Raw genomic sequence first — 26,759 nt, 5'->3', positions numbered from 1 at the left:
AAAGAAATCGACCAGGTTTTAAGAGGCAGGATCTGCCCTTAACAAAGCCAAACTGGGTAGGATCCAGTGTCTGTAGGTCCCCAATATCTTTATTTATGAGGTCCATGATGATCCTTTCCATAGCTTTGCAGACCAAGCTAGTCAGGCTTATGGGGCGATAGTTTCCAGGATCCGTTGAGGCACCACCTTTGTGGAGAGGGACCACTGTTGCTGTACGCCACTCTTTGGGTACATATCCTGTAGTAAGGCTAAAATTGAACAGTAGTTTTATGTTTGGGTTTAGCTCTTCCTGGAGTTCATGTAGGACGCAGCCCGGGACACCATCTGGTCCCATTGATGCTGTGTTTTTTGCTTTGGAGAGAGCGGCTCTTACCTGAGCATCTGAGATGTCAGGGGGGCAGCACTCTGTTGGGATAGATATTTGCCCTTTTGGTGGGGAGAGGGGGGAGAAGTTTGCACTGAACCTGTCAGCTAGGATGTTGGCAATGTCTGTGGGCTTGGTGTATTTTTTGTCACTTTGGACTAATTCGGAGCATATCTGGGAATTCCCACCCAGGTTCCTAACATAACTAAAGAAAGCCTTGTGATCATCCTTAGTGTCCTGTGCAATTTTCCTCTCGAAGCTGGCCTTAGACGATTTTATGAGTGCCCGTAGTTTTTTTGCTAATACTGATCAGAGATGCCTTCCCTTTTTGGGATTTTGCTCTATCATGTAGTAGCTTCCTCCTTCTATTGTATAGTTTGTTTATGGCTGGGGTCCACCAGACAGGACGTCTGCCTTTGGAGGATTGGGTCTTGGTTTTATTTGGGATTGCATGATCCATGCATTCCTGAAGGTGTTCATAGAATGCGTTTATAAAGGATTCTGCGGTCTGGGCCGTATTTTCCACAGGCCGGGGCTTTGAAGGATTTCGCCTCGGTTTTGAGGCATGTGAAATTTGCTTTAGAGAAGTTTTTCACTGTGGTTTTCTGGGCAGGGGGTGGGGTCGGGATGTGAATATCCAGTGAGATTAGTTTATGGTCTGATCTTACCAGTGAGGGATACACTTCTGGTCTGGAGCATAGTGTCCCCATGTTGGTGATGATCAGGTCCAGTATGTTTTCCCCTCTTGTGGGAGTGGTAACAAGTTGTTCCATAGCATTTGAGTTTATAAATTCTAGGAACCTTTGGGCTAGGGTGTTGGAGCTAGAGTAATGCTCCCAGTCTATGTTTGGGTAGTTGAAGTCGCCCAGTATGATGGTGTTTGGAGAGACCTTCATATTTTTCAGTATTCTCAGGAAGGCTAAGTGGGGTTCCTGTGTTTGGGAGGGTGGTCTGTAGCAGGCTATAAACTGGAAGGCAGTTTTACCCACAGTTAGTTGCACATGGATAGTCTCTGATGCTTCGTGCTGTGCCACCAACCTGGAGGTGTGGGTATCTTTGATGAATATTGATACTCCCCCCTCCTTTTGTGGTTCGGTCCAAGTTTTGGGGCCGAAAAGCATGGTACGAGGTATAACCTGGTAGTGCTGGGGTGCTCTCGGGAGCCTTGAACCAGGTTTCTGTTACTGCACAGATATCGATGTTCTCCATGCTAAGGAGAGTTTTGAGTGCGTGCATCTTGAGGTTTAGACTTCTGGCGTTGAGTAGCATTACTCTTAGTTTCTTATCCCTTGTGATACCTATGGAGGTGGGTTTGTCTTTTGAGCCTTGCCTAAAAAGGCACTATGGGGGTAGCAAGAGCCTTTGCCAATATCCGAAAGCCCAGGGGTGACAGGTGCAAGCCGTCCCTAGCGAAGCATCGTGGCTTGTCGAGCATGTCATCCCAGGCTGACAGGCATTGGATCCCCTTTGAATGACACCAACACTTAAGCCAATTGTTGAAAGTGATCATCTTGTCTTCATATTGTGGCATCATTCTTGGTGAGGGTAAGATGCTACTCAAGGTCAGGGTCATACCGGCCTGGGCTACATGCTCAGAGAGCTCCTCTATGTCTCTTTTCATGTAGTCCAGGGAGGTACGTCTTAGGTCATTCATACCAGCATGGACAATGACTGAGTCATATATGTACTTGCCTTGGAGTGACCTGACTGCTTGTGTTATGTGGCGGATCCTAGCGCCCGACAGGCAGCTCACTGTGACCTTCTCCTTGTTCAGCTTGGTGAGTGGGACGTCAGTGTGCCTGACGATAGAGTCACCTATTACAAGTGTATCAGGTGTGTTGTTTAGCCTTAAGGGCTGTGACTGTTCGGCACACTGGCTTTGTGAGCTATGTGTTGCACGTGTTTTGTTTTGGGGTAGCGGTTGCTTGGGTGTCTGCTTTGGAGGTCTCTGCTGCTTAGGCAGATTTTTATTTAGAGCCTCCGAGTATGTTTTTGTGTGTTTATGTGTTTGGTTTGTTGTCGTGGTAGGTCTATGTGAGACTGTAATTGTAGTGAGTGTGGTTTCCTTCTCCTCCTGACTGGTTACGCCAGTACTGAGTTGAGAGAGCTTAGCCTCCAGTTTGGCTATATGGTTGCATCTCTCACATGTGTTGGAATTTGTTGGGAGGAGGAGAGGGTTGTCTGTGTACATGAGGCAGTTGTAACATTGCCTCAAGATTCCCAGATTCACCAGCTGGACCGGAGAGGAGATTGACAACTGACCTTTGGACATGCTAGAATAGTATTGGGAATTCCTTTATAATTGAAAAAAGGGCCAATGGGGAACAAGGTACTCAAGGAGAGTTTGTGAGGGTGTAGTGCTTTTAATTTTTTAGAGCTGACTTATATAATTGCTTTAGTGAGCAAGTGCCAGGTAACTTAAATGCAATGTGTTACAGGTAACTTAAATGCAAAACGACAAACAGTAACTTTCTTTCAAGTGAAACAAGGAAATAAGTACAGTAAGCAATGCAGATATCACTAGGGATCCACAGAAGTGCTAAAAGGCCACGTTTTAGGTGGAATTAGCGTTTCAGGGAAATAAACAAACAACAAGCATACAAATAAAGCTAGATTCAGCAGGCCTGGATCTAGTCTATGCTACAGCAAACAAGGTGTACCAATTTCAGTAAGAAACAGTTAGAATATGCAGGCACTATAAGCCTCTAACCAGAAATTCCCTGCTCAGAAGGGCAGAGTCCAGCCTCTCCTCCCACAAGAGTGCAGAACGCAATCCTTCTTAACGTAAAATAACTGGCCTGAAGCCCAAGTGCTTAAACCAGAACTAATACACTTTTAGAATAACAGACACTGAGCTCTCAATCAGCAGTTCCCAACTTAGAAGGATGTAAGCTACCTGTCCTCCCACCACAGTGCAGGCCACAAACCTTCCTAATGTAAAACAACTGGTCTGAAGCCCAAGTGCTTAATCCAAAAGACTTAGAAATGATAGCTACACTTTAATCAAGTTACTACCTGCAGTAATAAATACAACTGAATACTTTAAAGAATGTCTGGATTAGTGCTCAAGTTATACAAACAAAGCTAGATTCAGCAGGCCTGGATCTATTCTATGCTACAGCAAACAAGGTGTACCAATTTCAGTAAGAAGCAGTTCAAATATGCAGGCACTATATATGTTGTGTGAAGCATTTTGATTACATAACAGTATTGTGGTTGTTTTGAAAAATGAAAATGGACAGAGTTGAATTAAGTAATACTGTAAATATTTTTTACTGTAAGATAAAAACAATTTTGCGATAGAACTGAAAAAGAAATTTGTAACTAAATTTTAACACTAGCTCAGGATGCCTTGCAGTGGGTAGAACATCAGAAAGACTCGGCTGAGGAAAAGAAATTATATAGTCTGTCAAGTTGTATTTTGAGCAGTTTGGAAAAAAAAAAAAAAAAAAGATTTGTATCGAATTTGTAATGCCAACCAATGTCCTACTTAGTGTTGAATGCAGCCTGCACGGCAACTTGCAGCCTACATGGAAAAAAACAAGAAATAAACACACAAGTAAATGGCTGTCAGTTTATGGCAAAGATTATACTGTATGAGAGTTCCCTGTCTGAGTGTGGACCAATGTCGAGAGTGTGATGCTACTGTATGTTACATGCGATAACAGTCGGTTATGATGATATATAAAAGAAGGAAAACATTTATTGCCATATCAGTTAGATCAAAATATAATATAATTTACAAGACTACCTGGGAGCACTTTTTAAGAATTATTTTTGGGTTAACTAATGTCACAAACAAAGACTGAAAGTTGGACTTTATTCATCCACAGTATTTTTCAGATGCAGGAAGAATAGAATGTATTTTGGTTAAAAGAAAATCTGAACTCAATATTGTATAAATGCCAAATACAGTATTTCTGGTTCACATTATATCTATGTATATCATAATATGAACATAGTATATGCATAAGTAATGTATGTAACGTGTACAGGTATTTTAAAGCAAAGGGATAGCCCATATGAATATACACATGAAGTATCGTCAGATGAAGGCCATTACTGAACTTCTGTGGCATGTGACCCTACATACTGGAGAGTCTGAAGTAAAGTTTCATGACGTCTACAGGTACACCTGCTGCCTCTTACTCATTTGCCATCACAATGTATATGCTTTTATGTGCACATACACTGCAGTCAAGGATGCAGTCTATTCTGCTCATTTGCTGTGATCTTCCAGAAGACAAAGGATGCAAGTAATACAAACCTTAGGTGGTAGCTTGGAGGAACCATGCAGCCAGTAAAGGGTAACTAGGAATACGTGGTGGGATGAACAAAAGGGAGCTAATAAGTCTGTGACAGAAAACACAAACTGCAAAACGGGGAACTGGAAAAGGGGCTAACATCCACGTCACAGTTGCCATGGGATGTTGGTAAAAAAAAAAAGGGAAATCATGAAAAGCAAACAGTGTCTAGAAGGTTGAACTCTTCACCAAGTTTACCATGTCTTGACAATAGATGAAATTTTTGCAACTCAGGTAAACCCACCAGAATAACAGACAAAAAGTAGGAATCTTATACATCTCCAACCAGAATTATCAAAGTAACAACAGATGAAAGTCAGAGAAAACAAATGAAAAGTCAATAGTCCAGTGCACTGTTGTCATGTTCAGTGCGAGCCAAGCAATGTGGTAATGTCATAAATAACAAAAGGAAACATCAAGGATGTTGTACACCCTACCGTGCTTCACTCAACAGTTGAATTTCCTGGCATCCATGTCTCCAGCACATAGCAAGTATGTTATTATTGGAGATTCTGTCATAGTCCTCTATGTTATTTAGTTGGGTGCATACCTCTCAACTGTACAGATTTTTGCAGAAGGTCCAGATTTTTGCCTCATATTTTTCATTAGTTCCTCATAAAAAATTTGTAATTTTCCTGACAAATCACTGGGATAGCTTGAGGACTGAAGTCAGTAAAAGTGATATACATTTGTGTTTCAGACTTCATATCCTTCAGAAAAATGCATGCTAATACAAAGCCAGTTATCCTAGCAACTTTCTAGGTTTATAAGAGAAATATTTAAAATCTGTCCCTATTTGAGGCCTTTGTCCCCCCATTCTGTCAGGCTCTGTCCAGATTTTTTGCACGGTTGAGAGGTATGGTTGGGTGCACTCTGTTGCACAACTTGGTTGGAAAGATCAACCAGCTGCATGAGTTCTTCAGCATCCCCTGCCTGCACTCATGCAGTCCTTGTCTACTTTTAGCCACAAAGATTTCCTTTTCCCTTCGGCTCTCCAGTATCAGACTTGACCTTCAACCTACAGCATTAAACAAAATCAACACAGCAGGAAAAAAAATTCATGAATGATATGGTATCAGCCCATCTACCTGGTAAACAAACAAACAAACCACAATAGGTGGGAAGGTGTCATAATGGGTACGGTGTTTGCCTTACAGACACAAGGTACAGGGTTTGATTCTCACAGGTTACAATTGGCTAGGCTTATAAAATGGCCCACAAGGGCAGTTAGCCTAATACTAATCTATGAACCTAAAAAATCTAAGGACACAAACTTGCCACAAAAAGCAGAACTGAACCTCCAGCACAGTGCCAAAATACAATTTTATTCACAGTTAAGCGCTTTCATCCCCTGATGTGAGGACTTTATCAGAACTAAAACAAAATGTACCCACACCCACAAGGTACTTCCCAGTCTGGAACTGTAAGGCAGAGAAGGGAGATAAGCAAGCTGCAAGAGAAAGGGGCAGTAAATGTTAGTTTATGTGCAGGATGGGAAATTCACTGGAATTAAGGTGGTGCACACTCAGTTTATCAGCTGGGATTTGCTTACAACTGACATTAATCTCAAAAATTAACAGTCTGTTGACCATGTGATTTACAGACTACATCTGCCGATTTAAACTTACTTCACTAGCTCCAAGTTTATGAGTTCTTAACACATAATTAAGGGTGTATATGGGGACTATGACAAACACTTCCTATTATTAACGGCTAGTGTGCAAAGGTAAGTCATCTACTGTTTCACATGACGAATGGTGGTGTTTAAATAAACAGCTCATTGTAATTAGGCATTCAAGTTTCATATTTGCTTTTTTGATAGATACTTGTGGCATTCTACTCTGGCATATCATAGACAAACCTCACATATGGCTTCTTGGTCTCATGCACAAGGGGAGACATGTCCATCAGTTCTTTCCAACAGTTGGGGAAGGGAAGCCATTGCTACATTCAGATTGCCGGTAGAACTTCCATTTTAATGTTTGTCTGCCTGTCCTCATTACACACACACACACACACACACACACACACACACACACACACACACTTTTAGAGTTACACAGGAGTTAAGCCACATTTCCATATCTGTCAAGGCTTGGTTCCACATGGAACACTTATCTCAGCTAAATCTGGAATTCCTTCACACTGGTGAGCAATAAACTTGAACCAAATTAATAAAAGTCTTACTCCATAGTTAATCTTATTGTGACCATTCTTAGAATGGTTATCAGAGAAGAACATGTCTGGAGACATTCAAGCTAAAACATGAAACTTGGAAAAAGATAGAGTTTCACAACAGTACACCATAAAATTAAGTTTATTTTCCAGCGACACAAAAATATGGTTCATAATACTACATTTGTAATGGTAATGGTTATCTTAAGCATATATGTATGTATATATATATATATATATATATATATATATATATATATATATCTATATATCTATATATATATATATATATATATATATATATATATATATATATCTATATATATATATATATCTACATATATATATATCTATATATATATATATATATATAAATAATACACATACATACATACATACATATTAAAAAAAAGGATTGCTTCATATGCAGTTAGTCTAATTCTGCCTGTTCTTGGTAGTTAGGTCTGTGGTATCGGAGAAAGGAGGCAACACAGAACAGTAAAGTGAAGTACCAAACATTAACAGTGTGCCAGAGACATGGATTTAATTAGGAATGAAGCAAGCCAGATTTCTTTTTCCGTTCCCAAATCTGCTTTATCAAATTACCTCCTGCTTTCCTTCACATGTGACTGAACCATTGTAAATCAGTTTTCCTTGACCTTCTCTGTATCCGGGGCTACTTTGCCTTCTGTTCTTTTCTGCTCTGGTGTCCTTATTTCTTCTGTCCCACAGTGTCTATCTGGTGTCCTTACTTCTTCTGTCCCACAGTGTCCATCTTACTATTCATCTCAGGCATTTCATTGCAAATCAAACTCAAGCTACCTTAGCTGCTCTTTTCTCACTGCCATGTTTCTGTACCATACAGTAGTACTGTTGCACAACTTACCTTTCACCTTCTTAGGCATTTTTCTGTTGTACATTACTTATGCCACTTTGTGCCAGTTGGCTGTAGAACCTCGACTCAAATTTGGACCTCCTCATTCTGATCCCTCTTCTGAAAACACACCTACCTGGTGCTCAAGGCTGTTAATTGACATAGCAAGTTAATCTGCTCCACTGTTTCCTTAACTGCATCATCCATCCACCCATCCATCCACAAGCCCTTTTCCCATTTTTGCACATGGGATCAGGGTGTCACTTCAACAGTGACAATCATCTAGAGCCAAGGTTAACACCACCAGGTGGCTAACTAAACAAGTAAAGATACCTATAATAAGGATGGACTGTACTGCACAATAAAATACCACTGCAATAACAATTCAACATACAGATAAAAACTAATGGAATAAGTATTTTAATATACAAAATTGAAAAATGAAGATAATGAAGGATACTGTACTAAACCATTTGCATCACGGTATTATTCCTTTGTACAGCATTTTACTGTGTTGTACAAATTACTGAACACAGATTCCTAACCTAGCAGATATCACATCTATTTTTTCACTTCACTGTTTCTAAGGATGTCACATGCCATGAAATACAGTTCTAGAAAGTGCTTATCGGGTATTTTTGTCACCCAAAGTTTAATCCATTTATGAAATACAGTTTCACAAATTAAATGCTGTTTCACTGAATTTCTCTTTCATTTCACCAGGTAGCCTGGGAGACACAAAATGCAACCATCCATCCACAACCCCTTTTTCCCCATTTCTGCACATAGGGTGGAAGTGTCAACTCAACAATGACAATCATCTCAAGCCAAGGTTTACACCACTGGGTGGCTAGCCCTGCCAAGGTAGTTCAGCCATACAACTCATTCTCACACACACGTGCTCCTACAGCCAATTTAGAGTGTCTAATCCACCTACTGCCTATCTTCGGAATGGAGGAGGAAAACCTGGAGGAAACCCACACGACCGCAGGGAGGGCATGCAGACTCCAAACAGAAGGCACCCCAGCCGAGAACTGAACTGGAAAACCTCTTGCTGTGATGCGACAACACTAAACTACTGCACCACCTTAGCAAATAATTAGTCTAGTTGAAGTTTACAGGTGTCTTGGGCAAATTTCCCTCTCTACATAAATAACACCTTGGCGCTCTCATGATAGTAGGCCACAAATCTAATGGAATTAACTGAGTCAGCAAAAGTACATAAGTAAATTCAACTGACTTCATGGTGTACATCAAAAAGTACACAAAGCTACAAAATTATGTCCCTTTCATAATATTAAAATAACACTGTTTGCTAGGTACATTTGCTCTCTTCTGCACTGAAACTACATAAATGCACACTTTTGGTTCTAACATAATTCTGTAAGCATTAACAAAAAATTGTCTCATGAAAAAAATACATATTTATATACTATTTTCTGTAATGTGTATTCATCTGCTTGCATCCGTCATTTTGGTGCAATTGTGTCAGTCTTTCTTATTTACCTTGTCTGAGCAAAAGTCCTAAATTATTTAAAACGATAGAGTCCTAGAAAATAAATTACAAGTGGAGCATGTTGGGTAGTACATTGACGCAGTGGCGAGCATTGCTACCTCACGGTTCTGTGTTCTACAGTTAGGTTCTTGGCTGATGTTGTTTCTGCAAGAAGTCTTTCTTCCCTATATCCCTGTGAAAAGTAACTGAGAAGGAGAAGCACTGCCAAAATTAGTCATCAAAATGGCTAGGGTAATGGGCACAACAAAGGGTGCGCCATTCTTTGCGCATCGGATTCTTCCAAAGATTACAGTCCTATACCCATTCCCCACTCCAGAATGTTCTTCAGTTAAGTACACTGTTCCTGCACAGACAAAAATCAAAATAAGAAGAAAATCAAGATACAAAATGCAGGGATTTCTTAAGGAAAGACATTCTGTAACCTGAAATTCACTTCCAGTCCAGCTAAGGAGTATACAAATTGAGGAACTACATAAAAAAAATGTTTTAACTTAACCCATTGTGCAAGGTTTCTTACCCAAGCTGAGTCACTTGCAAATGGAAAAATGTCCCAGGTGATGATAATATATCTGTAGGATAAACAAATAATCTTGTACCACAATCTCATTAAAGTACAGTATGTTAGTTATCAGACAGTGGAATGCCACGTGTGATCATTAGCCAGCCAATAGCAGGCTGGTGATACAGACCAGCCAGAACCTTCTAAGGTGCAGTGACAGTGATCACAGGCCACTTTAACTGAAACATTACAGTCACGCATCGCAGAACAGAAAGGTTATCAGAGGTCAAGAGGCAACTTAGAACTATTGTGGACAAACTGAGGTAGAACTAACAAAGTTGTCAAACCACATAACCTGCACTGCTCCCTGCACTGCTCCAGGCATGAAGTAGCCCACTCAAGCTAAAGTAGGCACAGGACTCCAAGAGAGAAATAAAAGAGTTCAGAAAGTAGTACAAATAAGCATGTGACTGCTATGTTAGTTCTGTTGGGGCGGGGAGGGTTTAAGTGGCGGTAATAAGCATACACTTCCAGAATTTACATAAGGGATAGGGATGCAAAGATGTTCTTGTTTATAGCCTGCCATCTGTCTACAAGAAGGAAAACTTTTAAGACACTTTTTTTGTGGGAGCAGTATAGGAAACATGAAATACACAGGGACCAGAAACAAAGTAAAATGACATTTCACAATATTATCAGTCAATGACCAAAAGACAGACCTCTTTTTTATTCTTACAGGATATTAAAGGCAATCACAAATAGACAGATACAGAGTGCACACACACTTCCAGAAACTGAACATATAAATCAGTATGTACATTTATTCCACTTCTCCAAATATTAACGAATTAAACAAAATCTGAGTAATTTACAGGAAGAAAGTTTCTACTAAAAGGATACACTCCATAGGCAGCAAACTCCCATTTGTTAAACTGCCCTGCCACACCCACGATTCCTCCAGTCAGAAGAACTGAAAAACAGAAGTGAAACAAAACAGTTGCACATAAAAGAATAAATTGCAAAAATGACATGCCACAGCATCATGAAAAGGGCAAGTTATTTTTAATTCAGTGTAGCATCTGTGTCCGTTACACCATCTTAACTGTGCTTCCCTCCTCCTTAGAACGATGCAAAGCATTTTCTTTAAACTATTGGTTGTGCAAAGCCACACATATATTACACTTGTTCTGTGATGATGCATGCAGTAGAATAAAGGATGTTCAACATGATTTATCTCCAACTTATCTGATCAAAAGTAAAACATGCAAGTATCTTGCAGCATAGGCCTGTGCAATGGAGGTGACAGGGCAAGCTGCTTCACCACAACAAGTCAGTAAAAACTAACCATTACAACCAAAACTATAGCTTTTTTGTCAAACATGGACCTCAATGACCAACTAATTTAAAAAAAAAAAAAAATTCAATAATAAGAATGTGCTTGCCTGTGGTTAAATTTAGCAGTCATCACTCTGGAACAATAACAAAAGAAAAAAATGTACTTAGCCAACAAATCTAAGCTCTGATTTCTGAAACCAAGCAGCCCATCTGCTCTATGAGTTAATTTCAATACAGGTGTCCAGATTATTACTTTTCAGGCCAACAGCATGCTGGTGGTACAGTTCAGCTAGAAATTTCTAGAGCACAACAGTCTTACCTAGAACGCGAGCTGGTATACTACACAAAAGTAAAGCTCAATAAAAAATACAAAAGCAAAATAAAAAATTGATCATCATAAATTAATCTGTTCAACAACACTTTATGATGACCAACTCACAGGCCTAGGACACTACAAATTAAAAAGTAATATCAAAGTCTTAGAAAAGAAACCGTCAAACTATTATGGTAAAATCACAAGTGTCTGGCAGCACTTGAGGTGTAACAAGGGGACAGCTTTGGCAAAAACTGGAGTGCGACTCCCAAAAGGACAAGCAAGTGTGCAGGTGAACAATGAACATACAATGAAAACAGATGCTATTACAGATGAGGAAGAATCCTTGTACAAGGCAAACATACTAATTAAGTTCAGCCTATTAAAAATAAATAAAACAAATTTTGAAAGAAGCTCCTATAAGGGGAGCCAATGTTATGACCATAAAATTTTCCAGTACACAGATATACACAACAAGTAAGCAGAATTTGAAAACACCTGTGAGCATAACAAAATACATAATTTTTCACAGGGTAAACACAGGGAGTTTTCAAAACACTTCTACAAAAAGTAGCAGTTGCTCTTTTCAAGTATGCAAGGAGCAGAAGTATCAATCACAACAGGGAGATGGGGGATTACGTTAGCAAACCAGATACTACCACTGGTCTCACTAGAGGCACCCACATGTAAAGGGAAAGAAAAAAGGTAACACAATAAGACTACAGTATAAACAGCTTTACAGAACAAACACAGATATACAACATAAAACAATTGTGAGCAGAGAAGTTTTAAATGTAGTACAATTCATGACCATATAAAAATGACATAAGACTATCTACAGTCTCAGTCTCCCAGGGAATACAGCTAGCCCTCTTATAACTGCTCCTTCCCTTGTCTGTCTTAAGCATCTTTTAAACTCCTCCATGAACATCCTCGCTTTCCTTGGCTCAGTCATGTATTGTCTCCTTTACACTTACAATGTACCCTTCCATTCCTGTCCACCTTCAGCAATTAACAATGTACCCTTCCATTCCTGTTCACCTTCAGCAATTAACAAGAGTCAGAAGCATGCTAGTGTTACTATAAATACCTCGGTGGAGCCATTTACAAGCTCACTTCAAAAAGTAATAATTCCTAAATGCTGAATACAGAAGGATAACAATGGTACCACTTGGGGGGGCTCAGAGTTTTAAGATTATTCATTAGTCTTCCTTCATGAGAAAGATTAGCCTTTCACTTGAATACTTCTCCTTAATGTGTTTTCCAAGGGAACGTGGGAGTGAAATGATCAATAGCAGTAGAGTAGCAAGGGTAGGGCAAAGGGGGCAGCTGGTCCAGACACAAAGTGTTAGAGAGTGCCCTTACTTTAGTAACAGTGCATACCACCTTTTAAAATGGTCGTATTGCAGCTGCTGTCAAAACTGAGCACTGTAGCTCCCCCATTTGTGGTCTGACTGTAGCAAATGCTTGCAACACTGTAGTTTTTTGTTTCTTTTTTGAGGCAAATTCTTGTGCTGTAAACTACTTTTTTTTTTTTTTTAAGATAAATTCAGCCACTGTATTGCTTTGTGAGTGGTATAAACTGTAGCATTTGCTTGCTACTGCTTTTGTAAGAGGGAAACAAAAAGTTTGTTTCTTATTTACTTTTTAAAACAGATCCAAGTACTGTAGTGCTTCGTGCATGGTAAAAACGATAGCATCTGCTCAATATAAACGTAGCAAGCAGTTTGCTATAGTTCAATACATATATTTATTTTTTAAGATAAATCCAGGATGATGTAGCGTTGTAGAAGCAACCAATATGCCATAGTTTAAACCAAAATGTTTTCTCTCTAATAAAACACTTTAGCAAACTGCTTGCTACATTTGTAACAAAGAACACAACTATATAGTTTTAAGAAAAGAGAAGAGCTTTTTATTTTAATTTATTTATTTTTTTACTTTTGGATGTTAAAGTAAGGGGTGGGGTAGGGTGCAGAAACAGGACCTGAATGGCTCCTGCATTCAGAAGCACCAAGTAAGATTGTAGCAATTTTTTTTTGTCCTCAAGGGACACAAGGACAGGGAATGGCTCCAGGCACTGGATGAGACAGCTATGTCTCTATCAACTGCATGGGTTTACAAGTTAGTCCAGTCTAACACTACTACCACTGAAGGCTGCGCAGAAGTTTACAACAGAAGATTAATTTATTCACATTTACTTATTAATAGTCATTTACCGGTAAAGGCCAACTAGGCCATGACAGGCCCCTTTTCAGCAGAAGCCCAGAGAGAAAAGGCCCACAGGAAACAAATCTGACAACAGGTCATATAATACAAAACACATCAGATAGAAGACAAAAAATTGGTATATAAAGAAAAACAGAAAAGATATAGATTGTAGATATTATATTCTACAGTTAAACTTCAGTTTTATTAAGCAGCAATGTCAGTGTTAAGAACTTCCATTAGGTTAATACACAAGTGCAGTAGAACATGTTTAAGGCATTACAAGTAGATAGCAGATTATTTGGTAAGAATTTCTAGGTGTGGCTAAGCTACCGGGTCCTATGATGAAAGCCCAGAAGCATAAGTTATGCAAGAAGACCAAAGGGCATTACAGACGGAGAGAGATTGAATCAATGTTTAGACAGAAGAAGAGAGAGTGGCAGAAGCATAGTTTGATATCAAAAATGTGGGTCTTAAGGTTTGCTTTGAAGTATTTTGGATTTATGACTCACCTTGGGTCTTGTGGTGGAGTATTCCAATAACTGGATAAAGACATTGCTTCACCACATTTATTGTTTGATCTATAGACTTGGAAAAGATATATATCCTTAAACCTAAGAAATCTAGATGGGGAGTACAATAGCATTACCATCTTCATTATTGGGCTTTTGTTTGACTGATAAAGTAAAAACAAAAGTACAGCTGTAAAGGAGGTACTGTAAAGCAGTTTTAAGCAACTAGTTTATTATACTTGTACACAAAAAATAAAAAAATGTTAAAAACTAACATAAGCACTTTCGTCCACTTATACTCTTTTAAGTAAACTTCATCAGATGTGATTACGTTGAAATAATCATCAGTTAAATATCCACTTGTGCTCCAATCAAATTCTACTATAAAAATGACATCACCTGCTCCTCCCCTCATTCATTAAACTCAGTAGACATTTCTTTTAAAGAATACAATAAAAACGAATCTGCTTCACAAAACATCCATGAACTGTCGTACTTTTTGTTTTTACTTCATTTGTCTGGCTCTCTGACTGATAAAGTACTTGCACCAGTTTAACTAACTGAAGTTTTGACAGCTGGAGAATTCCATCTAGTTTAGTTAGTTGAGGCAATGATGTGTTTTACATGGAAAGGGGGTTCCAATTTTTTTTTTTTTTACAACACTGTTCCCGTTTTGTTAAATGGGAGCGGTTGACATTTGTGAGTAGGACAGAGGCATATGAATGAGTTAGTAACGGATACGAGAGGGCAGTGGTCTTTCTAGACTGCAAGGCAAGGTAAGGAGATGTTTTGTGGAACAAATCTATTTTTATGGACCTTTTTGATAGGATTTTGGACATGTACATCAAGTTTTAGATTACCATCTATGGTAACCCCAATTACTACATGTGATAACCTCAAAGTCAGTGTTTTGTGAGAATGACTAATATTTGGGGATGAAAAGTAAAAGTTTTGTTTTGTTTGGTTCACAAAACAGACTGCGATTGTAGTCTGTAGTTTGTGGTGAAGGCATGATGGGAGCCGAGCAGATTAGAGTGGAGTGATCTGCATACTGAACCAGGGAGCCTTGTCCCATGCAATATGGAAATTGTTTACAAAGATATTAAAGAAGAAAGGGCCTAGAATTGAACCCTGAGGGACACCATTGGTAATAGGAATGTAGGAGGAGTACCACGTTTGCTATTTGACATATTCTGTTCTATGTAGGACAAAAGTGTTTAAACCATGTTAGGGTACAGGTGGAAAAATCAACAGCGAGTAGCATTTGTAGTAGTTTAGTATGACAGGCTGTGTCACATGCTTTTTGTAAATCCAGGAGTATGGAAAAGACTACTTTAAGTTTGTCCCTATGTTGAGTTCATGTGTTGTGAAAAAAAGAGAAGAGTTGTAATGGAGCTACATTTTGGGTGGGAAGAGGGTATGCTGTCATTCAGGAGATATTTTAGCAGTTGGGAGTGTATAAATCTTTCAAGGATTTCTGACAAATGAGAAACTATGGCCATTGTTCCTTTATGTACTAGGATAATATATGCTTTTTCCTTTGTTTGGGTGCACATGAGGCTACTATGGACCTGTTGATTAGTATCAATATGGGTAGGCTCTGGCATCTGTGGTAGATGCAAGTATTCAGTAGAGACTTGGTCTGCTGTTAATGTTGTAGGTTTCAGTTGTGATAGCAGTTTTTGTATTACTTCAGATGGGACTGGTTGAAGAAAAAATGCTGCTCTGAATGACCTGAATGGGTTACCTGTTAGATTGTTAAGGGGTGCAGATGCTATTTGAATTACGTGGGAGTTGAATTGTTGAGCAATGTTTTGGTTTATTTCATTTGGCAGGGGATTTGTCTGTGTAGTTTTTCCAGGTTTCAGGAATTTGTTTATGGCTGCCCAATAAACATTTGGGTTAGAAAGGTTATCATTTTGGAGTTGGGTGAAGAAAGTTTTTTTTTTTTTAAATTTGGGATGAGCTTCTTGGAGATATTTCTTGGCTATCTATACAACAGGTAGTAGGTTTCAGTTTTGACATTATACCACCATTTCCAATGCTTTATCTCTTTCTTGCATTACCTGTTTGGTGTTTCTAGTAAGCCAAGGGGTTTGATTAAATAGGACATATTTTTATTTCTTAGTGGAACCTGACTATTGATAACTGATTGAATGTAAAAGTAAATACAGTGGTAAAAGAAGTTAAATTGAAATTTGCGAGGTTTCAAACTTAGTCATGCAAGATGTTTTCATAGCTTTTGGAACATTGTTGGACAGCATGTGTGACTAGGGTTGCCACCCCTCCGTTTTTTTCCAGACCATCCGGAAATCAGACTGATTCTCCGGTGTCAAAAAGGAAACAGACTATCTGAGTTTGTAAATTGGCTGATTTACTATGCTTTTTTTTTTTTTTTTTTTTTTATATATATACAGAAAAGCATAGTAAATCAGCCGAAAGCAGGCAGCAGGAACGGAAAAAAAAAAAGAGGGCATTCCTTGTCAATTGATATAGTGACATCACAAAATGGGCAGAATATGGGCAGGAGAGGGAGTGGGATGGGCAGGGTTACTGATGATGCAAGGGGTGTGGCTTTACTCCGGTTTTAGCCACGATGAAGGGGTCACCACCCAAGCCACCCCAAAAAAGGGCTTGTGGTATATCCAGTTAATACAGAAATCAGTGGTGGCTGGTGAGTTCAAATCAAAGGGGGGCTGCAGGAGACACCTGAATGAGGTGGGGCCAACTAGAAAGGGGTGGGGTTAATGTCACAGGGCAGAGCTATGTTACAGAAGGAACAACACTGATCATGCTTACCATTTTACATAAAATAACTGCTCAATCACTACTGCACATGCTGAATAGTCTACCAAATACTAGGCCAAATTTCATTTCAGAGATGGTGTTTATTTTATGCTATAACAGCACAAAACCTAAACATCTTTAAACAATAAAAAAGTGGTCGGTCTTGACTGCGTGAAACTATTATGAGTACACAATGTAGTAAACATACATTGTACAAAATGCAGATCAATTGATACAGTACAATGGCAAGTGGAAATCCCACTGTACTGCCCTAGTTATTATTCACAATTCAAGGTCACTCAACACCTAATGTGCCAGTGTTTCTGAGAGACAGTGACACAAGCTTGTATGACATTTGACTTTGCCAATATATGCATTAATCTTTCAAAGCCAGAATTACAACAGTAAACAGCAGGGCTAGTCAATGCATTTCATTCATAAACAGAAACCCCAATTACCTCCTCCATTATCAAAAGTATCTGCTTTGACCCTGCCAGGATTAAAGTAGAAACAACAGTAACAGTTAAGTTGCACACTTGCATTAATTTCATTTAGCTGACAGAAACAGTCACAACTTACGTGTGCCAACTCACCTTACACAAACACAAATTTCATTTTAATTTTGTTTACCCAGGTTTGTCTGTCTTTATTAAAAAAAAAACAAAAAAACTTTTCAGCATATGTCTGGGGAGAAAAGCTCTAACATATTACAACGATTTTTAAACAGACATTCAGTATATACATGAAAGATATAAAATAACAACACACATTAAGAATGACTCCAAGGATCAAATGGTGGAAATTGAAAAAGGGTACTTATGAGGTGGAGTTCAGGGAAGAGTTAAGACAGGCACTGGGTGGCAGTGAAAAGTTACCAAATAGCTGGGTAACTACAGCAGAGCTAGTAAGGGAGATGGCTAGAAAGGTGCTTGGTATGACATCTGGACAGAAGAAGGACGACAAGGAGACATGGTGGTGGAATGAGGAAGTACAGGGAGACATGGTGGTGGAATGAGGAAGTACAGGAGAATATACTGAGAAAAAGGTTGGCAAAGAAGAAGTGGGATTGTCAGAGAGATGAAGAAAGTAGATAGGAGTATAAGGAGATGAGGTGCATGGCAAAGAGACAGGTGATAAGGCATATGAAGAGTTGTATGAAAGGTTGGACACTAAGGAGGGAGAAAAGGACCTGTACCGATTGGCTAGACAGAGGGACCAAGCTAGGAAAGATGTGCAGCAGGTAAAGGTGATAAAGGATAATGAGGGAAACATACTCACAAGTGAGGAGAGTATGTTGAGCATATGGAAAGAGTACTTTGAGAGGTTGATGAATGAAGAGAATGAGAGGGAGAGAAGGTTGGATGATGTGGGGATAAGTGAATCATAAAGTGCAATGGATTAGCAAGGAGGAAGTAAGGATAGCTATGAAGAGGATGAAGAATGGAAAGGCTGTTGGTCCAGATGACATACCTGTGGAAGCATGGAGGTGTTTAGGTAAAATGGCAGTGGAGTTTCTAACCAGATTGTTTAATGAAATCTTGGAAAGTGAGAGGATGCCTGAGAAATGCAGAAAAAGTGTTTTGGTGAAGATTTTTAAGAATAAGGGTGATGTGCAGAGCTGTAGTAACTACAAAGGGATTCAATTGATCAGTCACAGCATGAAGTTATGGGAAAGAGTAGTGGAAGCTAGGTTAAGAAAGGACATGATGATTAGTGATCAGCAGTATGGTTTCATGCCAGGAAAGAGCACTACAGATGTGATGTTTGCTCTGAGAGTGTTGATGGAGAAGTACAGAGAAGGTCAGAAGGAGCTGCATTGTGTTTTTGTGGACTCAGAGAAAGCATATGACAGGGTGCCTAGAGAGGAGTTGTGGTATTGTATGAGGAAGTCGGGAGTGTCAGAGAAGTATGTAAGAGTGGTACAGGATATGTATGAGGGTAGTGTGACAGCTGTGGGAATGACAGATGCATTTAAGGTGGAGGTGGGATTACATCAAAGATCAGCTCTGAGCCCTTTCTTATTTGCAATGGTGATGGACAGGTTGACAGACGAGATCAGACAGGAGTCCCAGTGGACTATGATGTTTGCAGATGACATTGTGATCTGTAGTGAGAGTAGGGAACAGGTGGAGGAGACCCTGGAGAGATGGAGATATGCTCTAGAGAGAAGAGGAATGAAGGTCAACAGGACTAAGACAGAATGTGTGTGTGAATGAGAGGGAGAATAGTGGAATGAGGATGCAGGGAGTAGAGTTGGTGAAGGTAGATGAGTTTAAATACTTGGGATCAATAGTTCAGAGTAATGGTGAGTGTGGAAGAGATAGCGCGAGTGTGGAAGAGAGGTTAAGAAGAGAGTACAGGCAGGATGGAGTGGGTGGATAAGAGTGTCAGGAGTGATTTGTGACAGACAAGTACCAGTAAGAGCGAAAGGGAAGGTCTACAAGAGGGTATTGAGACCAGCTATGTTGTATGGGTTGGAGACAGTGGCACTGAAAAAAGGCAAGAGTTAGAGCTGGATGTGGCAGAGCTAAAGATGTTAAGATTTGCGCTGGGTGTGACAAGGGTGGACAGGATTAGGAATAAGAATATTAGAGGGTCAGCCCAGGTTGGAAGGTTTGGAGACAAAGCCAGAGAAGCAAGGTTACGTTGGTTTGGACATGTGCTGAGGAGGGATGCTGAGTATATTGGGGGAAAAGATGCCAAGGATGAAGCTACCTGGTAAAAGGAAGAGAGGAAGGCCTAAGATAAGGTTTATGGATGTGGTGAGAGAGGACATGCAGGTGGTTAGTGTGACACAGCAAGATGCAGAGGACAGGAAGAAATGGAAACAGATCAGTGACCCCTAACGGGAACAGCCGAAAGAAGAATGACTCATGCATTTGACAATTAGATTCATCTGAATGCACAGACAACTATTATAGTCTTACAAAGCCAGAATTACAACAGTAAACAGCAGGGCCAATTGTTTCATTCACACATAGCCCCAATCCTATTTCCCACCCCACCCACAGCATCTGATTTGAACTTGTGAGGGTAACAGACAAAAAAAAAGGATAAAAGACAACATTGTTATTAATATATAGATTTTTTCACATAAACAATAGTTAGAGTTCAGAACTTATGGTTGGATCTTACTTCACTGAGATGCAAGCAAATCAGAAGTACAAAAGGCCAGTCATTTCATTCACACATACTAGACATAGCCCCCCAGCCCAACTGCCTACCCACAGTATATGCTTTGAGCCTACAAGGTTTAAAATAATGAAGGACAGAAGACAATGGTTACATTACTGTTTTTCCTTTGCATCACAATGTTGAGCTTGCAGGTGACCTTACTTCAGTTTACCCATACGCACCTTAGTCATGCAAGGCTATGGTTTTAACAACAAAACATCCACACACCATCCTAATCTATCTTGACTGACCCTGAAAATAGACAGTTTAAATAAAGTGTTATCCACAAGCAGCCCCCAAAACACACTGCATACCCAGTATGTGCTTGACCCCTGCCAGGATATTTTATTAGAAAAAAAAAAAAAAAAAAAAAAAAGACATCCACAGTCAAGTAGCCTCCGAAACACATTGCCTCCTTAGTATCTGGTTCACCCTGACAGGATATTTAAAAAAAAAAAAAAAAATCCATCAACAGCCCCAAAAGCCAAGATATAAAAAAAATCCATAAACAGCCCCCAACTTCAAACCTTCAGAAAATACATGCCAACATAAATGTTATTCTAGCAACTTTGTAAGTTTATAAAAATCTGTCCATATTTGTGGGCCTTTGCCTCCCTGTTACTTTAGGCTTTGCCTAATTTCTTGTGCTAAGAAGTTGAGAGGTTTGCTTAGAAGGACAGATGTGATAAAAGTAATGCACGGTATCAGAACAGACCGGGAACTATTATACACTACTGCAAATAATACAGTAAAGATATCCGCACAAGCAAAAAAAAAAAACTTAGGCGATATGCAAATAAATCTAAAGGAAAAGTACAAAATAAGCAATTCATTAATGACCCAAAAAAGTTTTATAGAAAACTGGGAAACAAAGAAAAAGTAATAGAAACACCACCTAAAACAAAAAAAAAATTTTGGAGAAATATTTAAAAAGATCCTGTGGAGCCAGACCTCTCAACTGTCCCGAATTACTCTGTTTTTACCGAGTTTTGGGGTCCAGATAAAGGGGTGCCACGATTCCCGAGTGGCACCCCTTCAATTCCGATTTATTTGCGCTGTTTTTTTATTTTTCGCACTTTGTGAGCTGTCGTCATCACGTGCGCAATGCCGTCAGCTCCACCAGCCTGTCGGACTTCAGCTCGCACTCGTACTTATTACGTACCACATATTTCCAGCTCTGGTTCAAATGTTTTTGCGAGCGGCAATCACCAGAGCCGGAAATGTTTTCGCTGGCTGGATGATGGATCTATTTAGTTAATAAAGAAGAGCCGGAAAGGATTTTGCTGGTTGGATCTATTTAATTAGCAGAGAAGACACTTGAGGAAAGGAGTTTGAAGACACTGGCTGGATTATTTATTTAGAAGATGTTCGCGAGCCGGGATTTTATTTAGAAGACGGATGCTCGCTGGATGTAATTAGAGGCAAGGTGTGTGTGTGTGTGTGTGTGTGTGTGTGTGTGTGCGCGTGTGTGTGTAGATTGATTCTATGCATAGAGTTTATACGCGCTGTGCAAAAAATGTGAATAGGAAGTTGAGAGAAAGAATCTGCGATTATGTTTCAAATACAAACAAGAAAGTGATGACAAATGCGTTACACAAGCTTATACAAGTTAAAGGGGTTGATCATATGTCTGAATTGTATTAGAAGAATTAAAGCTAGATGGCAGAGGTAGTAATATACGAGGTAAAACTAAACATTTAGAATATAAGTGTATCAGTCCTTTTAGAGCAGACTAGGACCTGGTTCACACTGGGTTGTCTGCTTAATACCCATCTTTAAGCAAAGCAGCTTAAGAAGACAATTTTTGAATTGCTTGTTAATTAATTATGTCATGTGGTAAATGTGTATAAAAGGATGTGCTTTGTAAGCAACTGTATAAAAGGATGTGCTTTGTAAGCAACTGTTTTTTAACACATGAGAAAGTTGTAATGCGAAGGCTCTGAGGGCTTGTGTTTTCTTATATGCATCCTTGTTAAGTACTTGTGGTTTTCTTTAGCCATTTTATTCTGTTTTATTTCCTGACTGGTATACGGCCCAAGGACTTACCTGCTTTGACTTACATTTTTGGGCTGCTGTGTGGCAGCAGCACTAATAGTTACACTTTAGTTAACAAAAATAGACATAAAAAAGATATATCCTGTACACCAGCCCTCATTTACATGTAGTTAATAACAGTTACTTATGCTACACTTTTTAGGCAAGTCAGAAGTTAAATTCCTATCGTTATAAACTATATTCTAGATCTTTAAGTCACATGCACAAATAGTGAAAAGGATTTACCTCAGTACCGAGATTGTCATAATGCAGCAAGTAATTTCAAAATGTAAAAATTAAAAAAAGTGCATCACAAGTCTATAGCAAATATTATAAGCACTGCAAATCACAAATTTATTTTTCAATAATCAGCTGACAGCTGTTATGAAAAAATACAATGCTTGTCAAGTATGCTTTATAAATGCTTCCCACACTCGTGAAAAGTGTATGGGTGTGTGTGTGTGTGTGTGTGTGTGTGTGTGTGTGTGTGTGTGTGTGTGTGAAAATGCCCCCCATTGGTGGCTAGAGATACTCAGGCTCAAACCCTGTACCTTGGGTACAGGGTAAAAAGAGCCTAAAGTCCCTAGCCACAACCACTTGTGAGCTTTTTCCATTTTTTTTGTGCTAAGAGGTTGATAGCTATGTTGAGAAGGAGAAATGAATTCTCTAAATGATAGCCATTAAGTTTCAGTCTTCCTATTTTTCAGGAAGCTGCTGATTTGGCATAGTGCTACGTTGCTCTGACTGTAGTGCATAGGCTCCAGACTTGCCAGTGAAATGCATGGTGGTAACACAACATGTTATTCTAGCAACTTTACAAAATTATACAAGCAATGTTTAAAATGTGTCCCTGGTTTTTGACCTTTTGTCCCCCTCCCCCCCCAAAAAAATGAAATTGAAAATAAGTGCGAGAAGCTGTGCAAGATGGCTTACACTACTGTCATTCTATTTATAGTGTGGGTGTGAAAGTAAACTTTTATGATGGAAATGTTCTGAATTGGGCAGTTTTGTCATTATTGATTCATGCATTTTGTTTCATTGCCTACAGTACAGCCTACTGGAAAAATGTTCAAACAATAAATTTAAAACGCTCTCTGTCTAACAAGTGTGCTGTATTATACAAGTAATATAATTTAATAAAGTCAGAAAGGTGTATCAAAGAATACATGTATGTTTCTTGTTTTGTGTGCAAGGGGCCAATGATTTGAAAACAGCCCAAAGGTAATCTTTATCCACCAGTGGCCAGATGCATTTTCTTTGGATGTGGTGCGGGTTTCAATGCTGTTTCAATGAATATGAGTTTCAAGGACAGAGAAGTTTTAATGCAAAGTCTATTTTCATTGCGAGACAGTATTGCTTTATTTACCAGATGCCTATTAGTGTTTGTGCATTGTTGTGCTGTAAAAAATAAAATCCAAATAATCATTGTAGAAGTAAAGCAGTATGCACACATTAGTGTTTATGGTAAATGGGGTGAAATAGCCAGGTAATAGGACATTGGAATGGCTGCAGGGGGACTCTGGTGCCATGTTTTGGTCATCTGTTATTCAGTTTGCGTTTAAAAGTTGGTATCCCACAATCCCACTGGTGTGGGTGGGGTTACGTAATTATGTATGCAAATTAGATGTTAATCAGCGTACAGATTTGTACCTATTTTTCATGAGCCTTGTGCAGATTTTTGATGTTTCCAGGTTGAGAGGTATGTGTGGAGCACAACAAAGATGCTGAATGGATAGAAAAAAAATAAAAGAAACAGTAAGAAGCTACATATTATATGAAATGGGATGTAGTAATGGTCAGAGAATTTGAAACAGAATTAAGAAAAGCTCCTACAAGGAAAAACTCAAGCCCAAATGCAGTACCTAAATTTTGGCTAAAAGTATTAACATCTTTAAACAAAGATGTAGCCCTAAGTAAGAATTATTTTTATGTGCATCATGAAAAGGCACTAAACCTGGTTAACAGGAAAAACGATACTCCTCCTTAAGAGTGAATCTGAAAGGCACCCTACAGACACCAATAACTTGCCTTCAGACAATGTACAAACTAGGCACTGGAATTGATGCAGACAGAGCTTACAGTCATTTAGAAGAACACTCAAATCATGGCAATAGAACAAAAAAAGTAACAAAGAAAGTAATATGGAACAAAGAAGCATTTGTTGCTAAATATAATAAAAGAACTGAAGTATGGCATGGATAGATTACAAAAAAGCATTTGACAGCATCTCATATTTGTGGATAAATGAGTGTTTACAGAGGTGTAAGATGCATCCTTCATTGACCAAGCAGTGGCAAACCACTTTGCAATTGAGCCATGACAAGGGGCAAATAATTATCCCAGCAATAAAAAAATCAAAGAGGGATTTTCCAGGGTAATTCATTATTACCACTGTTGTTTGGCCTTGCCGTTAAATAAACAGCTTAATGTGTTAACAGATTAGGTCTTTGTTACATTTTGGCTCCCAGAAAATCAATAAATGTGCAAAAGCAACATTTAAGGCAGGAAAGTTACAAGAAAATATCAGTCTGGGACAGAAAAGTGATATAAAGGAACTTGAGCAGGAGGAAGTATACAAGTATTTGAGAAGTGATGAAGGATCAGCAATAGAACTTGAACAAATGTGAATAAACACAGTAAGGAATATTTCAGAAGACTGGATCTAATATTCCTATATGCCAATGCTATTTTCAATAAATTCCAAACTATAAACCATCTTGCTCTTCCTGTTCTAAGTTACAGTTATGGTGCGATTGACTGGCCCCAAAAGTTACTGGATCAGATGGACAGGAAAAGAAGAAAAATACTTCACACTTATCACATGATTATGTATATATTATAATCAAATTGGTATATATCAAGATTATATATTCCACTCTCTGAAGGAGATATGGGCCTCCTTGAAACTTGATTACATGCATTGATCTACAGTCGTGGGACTTCACACATACCTGCCGACCTCTTCAGATCCAAACATAATGAACGTTTTAAAACATATGAAGTCGAAGACATTTTTTTTTGCTTAGTTTAGCAGAAGCATTCTATTGTCACATGGGAATGGAAAAGAAACCAGAATTAGACAAAAATCAGACAGCAACTGAATGAGCCAAAAAACTAAGAAAGAACATAAGGAGAAGGATCAGATGAGGAGGAAAGAAATGTGTAAAAGGCAGACATAGCAGCAAGTATAGAGATCGCCTGAAACAACCTCATGTTAATCAGGATTTGACAAAGGAATGGCTAAGGAGAGGCGAGTTGAAACCAAAAGATGAAAGGTTAATAACAGCACAGGACAGTGGACTACGTATACATTGGTTTGCAAAGTCCACTGAACATGTGGGAGAAACAGACAAATGCATACTCTGTAAAAAGGGATACAGTAACACATTTTGTTGCTTGATGTGACAAACTCATGGCAGACGGCCTGTACACCGAAAGGCACAATAATGCGGCAAGACTGTTGCAACAGGAATTGTGCAAACACTAAAATACAGAAGTAGCCAAGAAGCATTAGAAAATGATGAAGTTTATATCACACGGGATCACCCACTACCAACAGTTCAAAAAACAGACGCAAGAAAACCAGATACAACAGTCCATGAAAAAAAAGACAAAAGTAGCACTGATCATTGAAATTGCTACACCTAGTGATTAAATGTGTAGAGAGGCACAAAATCATAAAATATCAGGATATGCATGTAGAAATGACAGCAATGTAGAATAAAGATACCCAGACAGTTCCAGTAGTAGTAGTAGGAGGAGGAAGAACTATAGGTCTAATAAAAAAGAAAGAAATAATCTACAGTGTATTTAGATATGCTACCAATATATGTAACTCCTTATGAACTGCAAAGGGAATCAATTCTGTGCACATTGTGCATGCTAAGAGCACTTCTGGCTAATATCAAAGATCAAAACAATACACATCTCATGAACTTTAATTATACCATGACTTGGGAATAGGGTCCACTCCTACCATAGTATTAGAAACCCAAAAGACCTGGAGAAATTGAACTGATGCAAACTCCTTTACATCTCGTTTCAGAGTCATTAACAATATTTAAATCTATATGACTTCAGACCATGCTGTAGGCAATTTAACTTTCCTCTGAATATATACTTATCACATACATTTCACTCTTATTTAAATGATACAACTGCTCTGGATTCCTTTCTCCCATTTGTCTCATCTTATAATTTGCTTCACTTGCTTCTTCTATAATTTCAATAGGTCCTTGCCACTTTGCTAGGAACATGTTATTGGCAGTGAGTACTAACACAGGTACTTTATCGCAAAGTTTAAATTCCGAGACAAGCATTTTTGTTATATGCTCTCTGTTACATCTCCTTTGCTCTCTCTCCATAAGCAATTTCACTAAACATTACACAAGTCCTTACATTCACTGCTGCAGTGTTCTTAACTATATGGGGGATTCTCTGTCGCAGAAGCCTGATGTCTGGCCAGTCTTCTAAAGGCTTCTGAATTTAAAAGGTATGCCGAACATCACTATATGCACCCTGCGTAACATAAAGGTGAATGACAGTGTGGGAGACAGATTCCACATAAAGACCACCACGATAAGCGTCTTTTTTACTTAGGTGCTTCTCATGACCTACTCGCTACAGATATGGAAGGAATCTCCCTCCCCCGAGGATCAGCTATT

At 38.9% G+C, this 26,759-nt stretch overlaps 1 protein-coding gene across 2 annotated transcripts in view; it reads right to left on the bottom strand.

Moving 5' to 3' along the window:
- Positions 1-26,759, bottom strand: part of LOC122810214 (cytochrome b-245 light chain) — a 143,660-nt gene that overhangs the window by 101,602 nt on the left and 15,299 nt on the right. For both annotated transcript variants that reach the window (XM_044081711.1, XR_006366064.1), the window contains exon 2: positions 10,633-10,702. In XM_044081711.1, the coding sequence (XP_043937646.1) occupies positions 10,633-10,702 (70 nt within the window). The remainder of the gene's footprint in view (positions 1-10,632; positions 10,703-26,759) is intronic.

The sequence above is a fragment of the Protopterus annectens genome, chromosome 8.part1 (genome assembly GCF_019279795.1).
Source record: "Protopterus annectens isolate FY-2018-M chromosome 8.part1, PAN1.0, whole genome shotgun sequence".
NCBI lineage: Eukaryota > Metazoa > Chordata > Ceratodontiformes > Protopteridae > Protopterus > Protopterus annectens.
The sequence above is the reverse complement of the archived record's forward strand: the minus strand, read 5'-3'. Positions and strand labels throughout refer to the sequence as shown.